The sequence below is a fragment of the Schistocerca americana genome, chromosome 2 (assembly GCF_021461395.2).
Source record: "Schistocerca americana isolate TAMUIC-IGC-003095 chromosome 2, iqSchAmer2.1, whole genome shotgun sequence".
NCBI lineage: Eukaryota > Metazoa > Arthropoda > Insecta > Orthoptera > Acrididae > Schistocerca > Schistocerca americana.
Window position 1 is genome coordinate 686,503,061 of NC_060120.1, and position 13,176 is coordinate 686,516,236.

General features: G+C 37.8%; 1 protein-coding gene across 1 annotated transcript in view; it reads left to right on the forward strand.

Moving 5' to 3' along the window:
• Positions 1-13,176, forward strand: part of LOC124596413 — a 100,777-nt gene that overhangs the window by 44,705 nt on the left and 42,896 nt on the right. Inside the window, exon 5 of the mRNA XM_047135543.1 lies at positions 9,249-9,387. Within this exon, the coding sequence (XP_046991499.1) occupies positions 9,249-9,387 (139 nt within the window). The remainder of the gene's footprint in view (positions 1-9,248; positions 9,388-13,176) is intronic.

The window sequence follows — 13,176 nt, forward strand, 5'->3', positions numbered from 1 at the left end:
AAAGCAAATCATACCTAATCACTGTGAATTGCAATGTATCAGCAAGGTGAAGAATCTGTTAAGTTTACCATACTGAACTATAAGGAAAGTTGTTCACATCTGAAGACAGGCTGTAGCAAAAGTATTTGTATAAACATAAAAATTTACCCAGACAGAGTCTATCTTTATTACATCTGATTCCTATTGTATTACAACACAATGTTAATGTACTTTGAGATGTGCAAACAATATGGAATTTAATGCAACCAAAACCATGCATAACCAACATTTCCTTCAGTGTTTCTTACCTTTTCTAGTAGTAAAACAATCCTATGTCAACAAAAATCTTAAATTTTGAAGTGAACCATTGTTATGCAACTGGCGTATAATAAAAAATGTGCCCGTCAGGAGTTTTGCAACAGAAAGCCTAGATGGTTGTTTGCAGGTTTGAAGAATAAAAACAATTGTGATAAAAATTTTCAACCAAAATCCATTACTCTGATTGTAGCAATAGTGACACGTGGCAATTTTGATAACACTAAGGTAACTGTTCGGCATTTGGCATGGTACAGATGTCTACATTTGGTTGTTGGTACAGATGTCTACGTTTGGTTGTTGGTACAGATGTCTACATTTGGTTGTTGGTACAGTTTGTTCAACTTCGTTGAGAAGAAGCATGCATTTAATGTTTTAGCTAGGTTCCAGACCATTGTACTGGTTGTTACCTTTCTGGTTTCTTAAATAACTGAAGAATTGTTTATAGAACCTTACGCGGTATAGTGTGGTAGGGCGGCACTTTCACCACTTGCAAAAGTAAGAGAAGGAAACATAGTAGGTGAATATGGATTGGGGCTAAGAAATGAAAGAGGAAGCCGTCTGGTAGAATTTTGCACAGAGCATAACTTAATCATAGCTAACACTTGGTTCAAGAATCACAAAAGAAGGTTGTATACATGGAAGAATCCTGGATATACTAAAAGGTATCAGATAGATTATATAATGGTAAGACAGAGATTTAGGAACCAGGTTTTAAATTGTAAGACATTTCAGGGGCAGATGTGGACTCTGACCACAATGTATTGGTTATAAACTGTAAATTAAAACTGAAGAAGCTGCAAAAAGGTGGGAATTTAAGGAGATGGGACCTGGATAAACTGAAAGAACCAAATGTTGTGGAGAGTTTCAGACAGAGCATTAGGGAATGATTGACAAGAATGGGGGAAAGAAATACAGTAGAAGAAGAATGGGTAGCTTTGAGAGATGAAATAGTGAAGGCAGTAGAGGATCAAGTAAGTAAAAAGATGAGGGCTAATAGAAATCCTCGGGTAACAGAAGAGATATTGAATTTAATTGATGAAAGGAGAAAACACAAAAATGCAGTAAATGAAGCAGGCAAAAAGGAATACAAATGTCTCAAAAATGAGATCGACAGGAAGTGCAAAATGACTAAGCAGGGATGGCTAGAGGACAAATGTAAGGATGTGGAGGCACATATGACTAGGGGTAAGATAGATACTGACTACAGCAAAATTAAGGAGACCTTTGGAGAAAAGAGAACCACTTGCATGACTATCAAGAGCTCAGATGGAAACCCAGTTCTAAGATACTGTGTGAAGAGTTTGACAGAGCACTGAAAGACCTAAGTCGAAACAGGGCCCCAGGAGGAGACAACATTCCATTAGAACTGCTGACAGCCTTGGGAGAACCAGGCCTAACAAAACTCTACCATCTAGTGAGCAAGTTGTATGAGACAGGCGAAATACCCTCAGACTTCAAGAAGAATATAATAATTCCAATCCCAAAGAAAGCAGGTGATGACAGATGTGAAAATTACCGAACTATCAGTTTAATAAGCCACAGCTGCAAAATACTAACACACATTGTTTACAGACAAATAAAAAACTGGTAGAAGCTGACCTTGGGGAAGACCAGTTTGGATTCCGTAGAAATGTTGGGACACATGAGGCAATACTAACCCACGACTTATCTTAGAAAATAGATTAATGAAAGGCAAACCTACATTTCTAGCATGTGTAGACTTGGAGAAAGCTTTTGACAATGTTGACTGGAATACTCTCTTTCAAATTCTGAACGTGGCAGGGGTAAAATACAGGGAGCAAAAGGCTATTTACAATTTGTGCAGAAACCAGATGGCAGTTATAAGGGTTGAGGGACATGAAAGGGAAGCAGTGGTTGGGAAGGGAGTGAGACAGGGGTGTAGCCTATCCCCGATTTTATTCAATCTGTATATTGAGTTAGCAGTAAAGGAAACAAAAGAAAAATTCAAAGTAGGAATTAAAATCCATATAGAAGAAATAAAAACTTTGAGGTTCGCCGATGACGTTGTAATTCTGTCAGAGACAGCAAATGACCTGGAAGAGCAGCTGAATGGAATGGACAGTGTCTTGAAAGGATGATATAAGATGAACATCAACAAAAGCAAAACGAGGATAATGGAATGTAGTCCAATTAAATCGGGTGATGCTGAGGGAATTAGATTAGGAAATGAGATGCTTTAAGTAGTAATTGAGTTTTGCTATTTGGGGAGCAAAATAACTGATGATGACTGACATAGAGAGGATATAAAATGTAGACTGGCAATGGCAAGGAAAGCGTTTCTGGACAAGAGAAATTTGTTAACATCGAGTATAGATTTAAGTGTCAGGAAGTCGTTTCTGAAAGTATTTGTATGGAGTGTAGACATGTATGGAAGTGAAACGTGGACGATAAATAGTTTGGACAAGAAGAATAGTAGCTTTCGAAATGTGCTACAGAAGAATGCTGAGGTTAGATGGGTAGATCACATAACTAATGAGGAGGTAGTGAATAGAATTGGAGAGAAGAGGAGCTCATGGCACAGCTTGACTAGAAGAAGGGATCGGTTGGTAGGACATGTTCTGAGACATCGAGGGATCACCAATTTAGTATTGGAGGGCAGCGTGGAGGGTAAAAATCGTAGAGGGAGACAAAGAGATGAATACACTAAGCAGGTTCAGAAGGATGTAGGCTGCAGTATGTACTGAGAGATGAAGAAGCTTGCACAGGATAGAGTAGCATGGAGAGCTGCATCAAACCAGTCTCAGGACTGAAGACCACAACAACAACACATGAAATAAAACTTCTGCATTAGGCTTAATGATCTCACTTGTTACTTCTTTACTACAAATTGTATTTGTGACACACTTTGTTAGTAGTATTGAACACTTCTCTGGCTGCTCTTCTTACACTCATTCTTCACATAGTTCAGCTTTCATTTGACTTCTCTTGAATCTGTGATGAACCTGTCTTAGTTTACTTATGTTTTCTAACATGGATGTCAAACCACGGTGGGTCTTTCATATGCCTTATGGCCTTGCTCAGAACACACTTGTCTAAGGCAATTCTTCGTATTTTTCCCATCTGTGTTACAAATCTTGATCCTCAGTGCCAAATATATGATTCTCCCTACTCAGATACTGTGCAATTTGTTTCCTGTCAGCCACGCTGAGCAAAAATATTCTCCTACCTTTCTTAACATTCCTTGTAAAACCCTTAGTTATAATTGGTTTCACAGCCCTATGATCACCAATGCCTACCTCTAAGTTAACTGATTCAATAAGTTCAGGTCTATTTGTACTAGATGATCTAAGACATAACCTTCACAATTTGGTTCTCTAATTATATGCTCAAAGTAATTTTCGGACAAGACATTCAGAATAATGTTTCAAAAATCCCTGTCTCTGGCACCTGTTTTGATAGTATGACTCTAAATGGGACACTGTAGTCGCCTCCTATTACTGTAGCATGATTGGGAAAATCACTAACAATATTCTGTAAGTCTTCTCTGAAATATTTTACCGCTACAGCTCCTGACATGACTAACCTAGCCTTATGAATAAAAATTCCAATTTTGACTTAGGATTTTGTTGCTCTTTACTTCTGGTTTCAACCAGTTTTCTGTTCCTAACACTATTTGAGCATTATAACTTTCAGTAATCGCTGTTAATTCTGGATCTCTCCTTGGATGATCCTACAGATTACTGATGTCATATTAACCTTTCCTATATTCAGTCTGAAAGGGTGAGCATTCTCTGAAATGATTGTGGCTGATGTAACTTTGATTTTGATGCACAGTTTGTCTCTGACCTCAGGTATGAGTTTCTTTAATCTATAAAAAAAAAAAAAAGAAAGAAAGAAAGAAAAAGAAAAAACTTTATGCATGCTACACATACTCTACTACTCTAGTAGCCACTTCCTGTGTGTCGTTCACACCCAACCTTCTAATGGGAACCCAGCAACTCTTCACCTGATAGCAGAGGGGAGAGGAGGGGAGGGGGGAAGCTGGAGGGAGGGTCTAGCTGTAGTGTCTTTAAATGATGCTGTAGGTGATATTAATAATCAGAGCTACAAAATGAAAAGTGCAAGATGCTATATAAACACTGACTCACAGAAAACAACTGTGTAGCACACAGGATTGCCTTATTGTGAATATTTTACAAGTTCATTAATATTACGAGTAGTAAATATCACAGCACTCTCTCAGAATTTCACCTCTATGAACGTGCAGGGTTGCATCAGATAATTCTTAACAATGTTTCTCTGAGATGCCTGGCACTGTGATGTTTGTCATAAGTAGCTCTACATTGTAACTATGGATGACATTTACCATAAGGTAAACATTCGTTTGCTTATGTTAAATTTCCGAGATATGTGAGTGGCTCAAAGACTTCTTAGGTAATAGAGCCCAGTACATTGTCTTCGAGTGTGTGTGTGTTCATCAGAGACTAGGATATCATCATGAGAGCTCTAGGAAGAGTGAAAGGACTGCTCTCTCTCTCTCTCTCTCTCTCTCTCTCTCTCTCTCTCTCTCTCTCTCTCATATATATATAATAGAGGGAAACATTCCACGTGAGAAACATATATCTAAAAACAAAGATGCTGTAACTTACCTAACGAAAGCATTGGTATGTTGACAGGAGACAATAAAAAACACACAAACAAATTTCAAACTTTTGCAACCCTAGGTTGCTTCATCAGGAAAGAGGGAAGGAGAGGGAAAGACAAAATGATGTGGGTTTTAAGGGAGAGGGTAAGGAGTCATTCCAATCCCGGGAGCGGAAAGACTTACCTTAGGGGGAAAAAAGGACAGGTATACACTCGCCCGCACACACACATATCCATCCACACATATACAGACACAGGCAGACATGTAAATGCAAAGAGCTTGGGTAGAGATGACAGTCGATGCGGATGTACAGGGGCAAAGATGTTGTTGAATGACAGATGAGGTACGAGGGGCGGCAAATTGAAATTAGTGGAGGTTGAGGCCTGGTGGGTAACGGGAGGAGAGAATATATTGAAGGGCAAGTTCCCATCTCCGGAGTTCTGATAGGTTGGTGTCAGTGGGAAGTTTCCAGATAACGCGGACGGTGTAACACTGTGCCAAGATGTGCTGGCCGTGCACCAAGGCATGTTTAGCCACAGGGTGATCCTCATTACCAACAAACACTGTCTGCCTGTGTCCGTTCATGCGAATGGGCAGTTTGTTGCTGGTCATTCCCACATAGATCGCTTCACAGTGTAGGCATGTCAGTTGGTAAATCACGTGGGTGCTTTCACATGTGGCTCTGCCTCTGCTCGTGTACAACTTACGGGTTACAGGACTGGAGTAGGTGGTGGTGGGAGGGTGCATGGGACAGGCCTTACACTGGGGAGCGGTTACAAGGGTAGGAGCCAGAGGGTAGGGAAGGTGGTTTGGGGATTTCATAGGGACGAACCAAGAGGTTACAAAGGTTAGGTGGATGGCGGAAACATTGTTAAAAGTTAACTACAGGAATTGCAATTAAAACTTAACTCATTCGATTAACATGTTTTCAAGTAGAGCCAAATAGATACTTTAAGATTACTAGTATTTTGTCTTCCAAATGTTCATAATTAGTACAGAATTTATATTTGTTTATATGTCAACAATACAATTTATTATGAAACAATTACTGATTTCGCCATATGTGGAAAGAAACTAACTAGGAATAGTCAAAATAAATTAGAAAATTAATTACATACATAAAACTAAGCATGAAATTAGATCTGGTGTTATATTCTTTAAAACTGCAGGCTAACCTTTCTCTTTTATGGAAATGCAGATAATATTCACTTATGCTAATGGTAAATAGTTAAAACTAACAAAACGAATTTAAGGAGGCAGATATGGCAAAACAAGAGGGGAATTGAAATTTTACCAGCTTGCTTTGTCACAGATTGACTTTGGTTTAGTGAGAGAGTTTTAGAAAAGTGTAGCTTACCTACAAGGGAGACTGCATATAAAATACTTGTGCAACCCATTCTTGAGTACAGCTTAAGTGTTTGGAATTCCCACCACACTAGATTGAAGGAAGACATCAAAGCAATCTAGAGCCATGCTGCTAGATTCGGTATCAGTGGGTTTGATCAATGCACAGCTGTTACAGAGATGCTTTGTGAACTCAGATGGGAATCCCTGGAGGGAAGATGGCATTCTTTTCACAGAACACTATTGAGATATTTATACCATTAAGATAATTTAGACAACAGGCATTTTGCAGGTAACTGCAGAATAATTCTATTGCCAGAGGTCCATGGGCACAGGAGAAGAGAAATTAGGGCGCTCATGGAGGCACATAGACAGTCATTTTTCCCTCCCTCCACTTGTAAGTGAAACAGGAAAGGAAATGAATAGTAGTTGTACATGGTACCCTCTGCCAAACACCACATGGTGTTTTGCAGAGTATATTTGTAGATATAAATGTAGATGTATGAAATCAGCGTTCTATCTTGCTCTATGCATCTTGGAAAAAATTCTGTGAAATTAAATTCTTTTCAGTGTATGCTTTCTGTTTAATATATGGCGTACTGAAGAAGAAGGGGGTTGTGAAAGTAACAGCTCAAATGTTCTCCCTTTTATGACTAAATTTTTATTCTTCATTATCAGCCCTGAAGCAAATTGCAATATTTCTGAAATTTTCCTTGGTTTTGGTTTTTTCTAGATTTCTCATCTTCTGCTATTCCCGGAGTACCCTTCAGACTTTTTGATAAATTTACCCAGCAGATAAACAAAATCTGAACATTTATGATTTCTTTGTCCATCAGATGATGGAAACCCTGCAATAACTTGTTGACGAGAGATGTATGAGAAATATGTATTGGCCTACCACCTCTGATGAAAGTAAACCACAATGCCTAGACCCATGTTTAATGTGACTCTTTTCTTCAATAATATCTATCTCTTCTTATTTGTCATAATTATCATAGCTTTATTAGTAGATGAATTGCAACTATTTGCCAAGTAGAGAAGTAATAGTGTTGTCCATATTACTTCCATCAGTTACTTTGAGCGCATCAAGAATCTCAAACCTTCTGTTTCTGAACTCTGCCAGCCATTAGTCCTTTAGACAGACTGTTATGCATATCTATCGATTAGCCTGAGACGATCTAATAATCTTTGTTGTCTAAGTTCTGTAGAAATGATTCCTTCCATTTTTGGTGGTTCAAACTAAATTTTGCAGGACAGTTATCTTATGGTGATTTTATTATTCTCCTCTCATGACCTATTCTGCTCTTCTATGCTTATGGACACACTCATGGAAACTGGGTGGTAATCTTCAGTTAGGTGATCCTTTTCTTCTCTGAACCTGTCGAGCAGTTCTCAAAGAGGAAATCCCAAATATGTGACAGTACCCAGGATACAAGTGACATTTCTTGTGTAGAATAATAGTTTGAACATGTATTATAAAGTGATGTTATTGTGGTCCTCAGTCCAGAAATTTGTTAGATGCATCTCTCCACACTAGTATAATGTGTGCAAGTCTCTTCACCTCTGCATAATTACTGCAGCCTACACCCACTTGAACCTGGTCACTACAGTCAAGCCTTGGTCTTCCTCAAGAAGACTAAACCCCTCTCCCATTCTATCCATTACCAAATTAACTAATCTTTGATGCATGTGTCCCATTAAGCAGACCCTTCTTTTAGTCAACTGACACCCATAAATTTGTTTTCTCATTTCAATTCAGTACCTCTTCATTAGTTATCCAATCTACCCATGTAATTGGTAGCACCACATTCTGTTTTCTGCTTCACTGAACTCTTTATCATCCACATTTCATTTCCATAAAAGGCTATACCCTATATAAATACTTGCAGGAAAAACTTTCTAACACTTAAATTTATATCCAGTGTTAACAAATTTCTCGTTTTCAGAAACCCTTCTCTTGCTGTCTGCATTTTATGCCCTCTTTACTTCAACCATTGCCAGTTATTTTTCTGTCCAAACAGAAAAACATATCTACGATTTTTAGTTTCTAATTTCTTGTCTTATTCCCTCAGCATCACATAATTTAATTTGATTACTCTCCATTAGTCCTGTTTTACTTTTATGTTTGTCTTATAACTTCATTTCAAGGCACTATACATTCCATTCAGCTGATCTTCCAAGATCATTTCAGTTCCTGACATAATTACGATGTTATTGGCAAACTTAAATTTTTTTATTTCTTCTCTCTGGATTTTAATTCCCTCTCAAAATTTCTCGTTGGTTTCCTGTCCTGCTTGATTAATGTACAGATTGAATAAAATGGGGATAGCTTCATTCCAGTCTGAACTACTGCCTCTCTTTCATGTCTTGTTACTCATATAACAGTAATCTGCTTCTTATGTAAGTTGCAGCTAGCTTCCCCCCCCCCCCCCCCCCCTCCTTTATGTTATCCATGATAATTTCAAAATACCAAAGAGTGTATTCAATTCAACATTGTCCAAAACTTACTTTCTTTTGAATTTACAAAAAATATAAATGTGGTTTTTACTTCACTCTTTATCTCCTAAGGTAAGTATTGCTTTTCCTGTTTCTAGATTTATGTGGAACCCAAAGTGATCTTCTCCCAGGTCCCCTTCTACCTGTTTATTATGTAGATGAGAATCTTCATGTGTTAATGTTTCTAGACAAATATGTTGGAAGAAGATACCAATATGGGCTCTTCAACTTCCATTATAATGCACATTATGCTGACCAAGAGATTGTATTCACCTCTTAATTTGACTCATACATATTGAGAAGAAATAAAGTAAAATTTACCATTACTCCAGTGACTGTTGTAGCTATTTCATAAGATAAACCTTCTGTTAAAGCTTGTACTTTCCAGCTTTTGAGTAAGTTATGCAGTAATTTTCTAGTGGTGTTTCTGTATCTAGAGAGGGAATAGCTGTTATTAGTCAGGAAGATAGTTACTTATGTGGACTATGAATTTTTGCCTTTACAGGAAAGTTGTGTGGAAGCATATATTAAATGTTTATCCAGAAGGAATGTCTGGGAAGGAGAGAATGGACTATATGAAGAAGAAGTCTTATGAATACCAGTCGTTGCGTGATTGTTGGAAAAACATGGTGCAGAATGGACAGGTATAATTTATTACTACTACATGCATATGACAGTATAATTTTATTTATTAGTAATATTTATATTTTCTGACATCCTCCACTGCTTATTATGCGTATGGACTATCTTACAATACTTACCTGACACGTCTAATTTTTACATACTTAGTAATCATAAAATCAATTTATGACATTCAAAGAAGATAGTAATAGGTTAGATGTGTAATGACTGTACATAGAAAAGGTGAGGGGGAGAGGGCAGTTGGATTTTACTTCAGCAAAAGAACAAGCTGGGTTTCAGGAGAGGAAAAGGAGTAGCAATTAGTGTTAATGGAAAATGCCAGTACTGCCACATTTTTGATGACGGAATTTTCCTACAGTGTTGATAAACTTCAACAAAGAATGGAAGTACAAAATACAGTAAGTTTCAAATAAATAATAAGACTGAGATAATCAATAGTCAAAATTTTAGAAAGAAAATTGTGTAGTTAATGGTGAATTCATAGAACAATTTGCCTTTTTTAATGTAGGGCAGTTGGAAACAATCAGTAGACTGACAACAAAATAAATAAAATTAGTAAAAATGACATGGAACGGTAAGCAAAATAGAGATTTTTTTAAACTAAACTTCTGCTGTATCTGCAACAGAAAGTTTATTTTGCTCTGTAGATGCCAACAGTTGAGAGATTGTTATTGGCTACACCATGCCATGCTCACCTGACTGCCTCCAAACTACTATGGTAACACACTGTCAACATTTGTACTATGCTGCACACATGGGGAGTGAATAGATGAATCTTAAAACTTCAATTGACTTTGAAATGGATGTAAGTGGGACATTGAGCTCAGCCAGTGGTTGGCAGATGGACCAGAGAAGTTCTTAGTTGGATTGCAAGAGGTAATAAAAGGCCAAGATGATGTGCACTTATGGAAGGAAGTAGATTACATTAACATGAAACTGTAAGAATAGAAAATGTGGAGGGAATCATTATCCAGCAGTTGGTTGTAAAATATATGTAATCAGCTATATGACACCAACTGATGGGAAAATTCCTTCATTAGTAATGGGGACAGCCAATTTTCTTTTGGTTTGAAGCAGTATATATAATTTCATAGTCTGCGAAATGGTGCCATTTGGACCTTCTGAGGAGACTGATGACCTCTGTATCAGATTAGATTAGAAAAGTCAGTGTCTTAATCACACACCTCTTTCTTTCTTTCTTTCTTTCTTTCTTACTTTATTTATTTATTTAGTGTATGGTACTACACATGAAGTACAGTCAAAAATATGTAGAAGATACATAGACACACGAATACAGGTAATACATTAAAAACTGGTGTTATATTCTAATGTCCAGTCAGCTTATCTTGTCAAGGCATGATATTGTGGCCATGAAAGTGATTTGTATCACACAGGTAAGCTCTCAGCGTATACTCCTCGACAATGTGCCAGATGGTCTGCTTCAGTGCTCCAGTCTCAGCTTGGGATGAGCAGCTTTACCCCATTTGTGCAGGTTGTACGCACACACTCCACTTCCTATTTGAATGCGATTTATGTTCTTCCAGTGATACTGTGGAAGTTCAAAGCCCTTGGAGAGAGCCCGTGAGAGATCACACTTCAAATGGAGCATTTGTAGTCCAGATTTCATGCCATTTGCTGTCAACATTGAAGTTGTTATCAGCAAGCTGCTGAGAGTCAGTCTCAGAGGTGGATTTCTGGAAGTTGGTTTGTTCTCAACCTAGGAATATTTTCAGGGTTGGGAAGTTGAAGATTATTCATTATTTTAGAATATTCTTTCAGCAGGGTTCCTGCCTTCTTAACAAGGAGGAACTATGTGGCTGAGTGTTGGAAGCTAGCATAAGGGAATAGTTATTAAACAAATGGAAATTATTCTTTACTGAGCTGAGTGTCAATCTTATTTATGTGAGGACTCTTCAACAAGCACAATAATCAGCTGCAGAAAACTGACCACCAAAGTTTAAAGTGTATCTGCTGTTGCTTCCCAGCTAGTACAGCAGAGTTTTTGGATAAGGCTGTTTCGTGTGCTTAATTTCCAAGAAGTTTTTCTAGATACTTCCTGAAAGACAGCATCTTGTCAGCAGTCATTCCAAGATAATTTGAGTGACTCTGGTAGGGAAGCAATGTGTCATTTATATTGATCACCAGTTTATAACATGCTACTTCATTGTTTAAGTAGAAACTGATGGTTTCAGTTTTAGAGAGATGGGGTACGAGTCTCCACATGGTGAAATATTTACATATTTTGTTGAGATTGTAATTTAGAGTGCTTTCATCACTCTTTGTGTTGAACCACAAGTCCTAGATCGTCACCATAGCCAAACTTCTTTGTGCTGGTTTCAGATATGTCAGAAATATAAAGGTTGAAAAGAATAGAGGGATAATACCAACCCTCCAGGTAGTCCATTATTTTCCTTCTTCGCGTATGAGATTACCCTGCACTATTCATAAGTGACAGTCTGATGAGAGCATTTTATTGATTAGTCTCTATATTGTTTGGCAGGGGATGACTGTGATCAGCTTATATAAGAGCCCTTCTTTCCACACTGTATTGTTAGCAGCAGTCAAGTCTATGAAGACTTCTGTTGTTTCTGAAATCCAGCTTTTATATGTGTAGTTAGGCTTAGAATTTGGTCTGTGCAGTTTCTGTTCGGGATGAAACCTGCTTGTTTCCCAGGATTCTTGTGGTTACCCAGTCTTATGGAGGTGTGTCCACAAGTTTGTCGCAACAACTAAAAAGTGCTATTGGACGATAAGTTTCTACTCTATCTGAGAGATTTTTTGGTTTCAGGGTAGCAATAGTTTTAGTAATTTGAGTGCATCCCATCAAAACCATATTACTTGTCTGTCTTTACATCCTGAAAGGCTGTTTGTAGTTTCTTCGGTGTGAAGTCCCGAGAGAATTGTGTACCGGCAGATGTTGTTTGTCAAATGCTATGAATTTCCTTTTTTATTTTTCTTGTATGTTTTTTGTTTCATGGGGCTTTCAAGAGTGAAACAATTCTGTTTGCTATTTGGTCTGATGTCACTGAGTAATCTGCATGAATTGTTGGGCTACTTCCACCGAACTTCTTCACCATTCTCCAGGACTGTCAACTTGGTTTCTTAAAATCCAACTCAGTTGTTGTTTTGATCCCCTTCTCTCTTCTTGATTCATTCAGTTTTTGCTTCAGTTCATGAGCTAGACCAGGATCTCGCCATCCACGGTATATGACACACAAAGTTCTTTGAATTCATAACTCCGCCCCGATATATGTTCGTTATGGTATCCAGTTGGTATAAATTTCTTTGCAGATAAGATTACAGCACCAACAAATCATTCATAATTTTCAGATGAAACTTGTATCCAGCTGATAGCTTTATCAAGTCCTTTGGAGAATGTTTGCCAGTTTGCTCATTCGAAATTTCATTTTCATTTAGAAACGGATCGAATAACCAAAATCTTAAACTTCACTTCATAAATGACTGGTTGGTGTTGGCTGTTTGGAAAGTCATGTAGAACTATTCTGCACATATTTAGAGGCTGGTTTTGAGAATTTTGTGATAAGAAGTAGCGATCTGCGTTGTAATCTCTGCTCCATGCAGCAGACCTGAATGTACCCGTATCTTTTGCATAAAAAAATGAGGCTTAAACTGTTTTCTTCAGCCAATTCTGCAAGTACAATAACATTCTGATCATGGGTGGTAGCTTTTCACATTGCACGATACCTGTTAAAATTGTCTGTACAAGTGGCAGGGTGAGGGGAGTGTGGTGGTAGATATTCAGGTGGCCACTGAACTTCGGGTGGCTTATA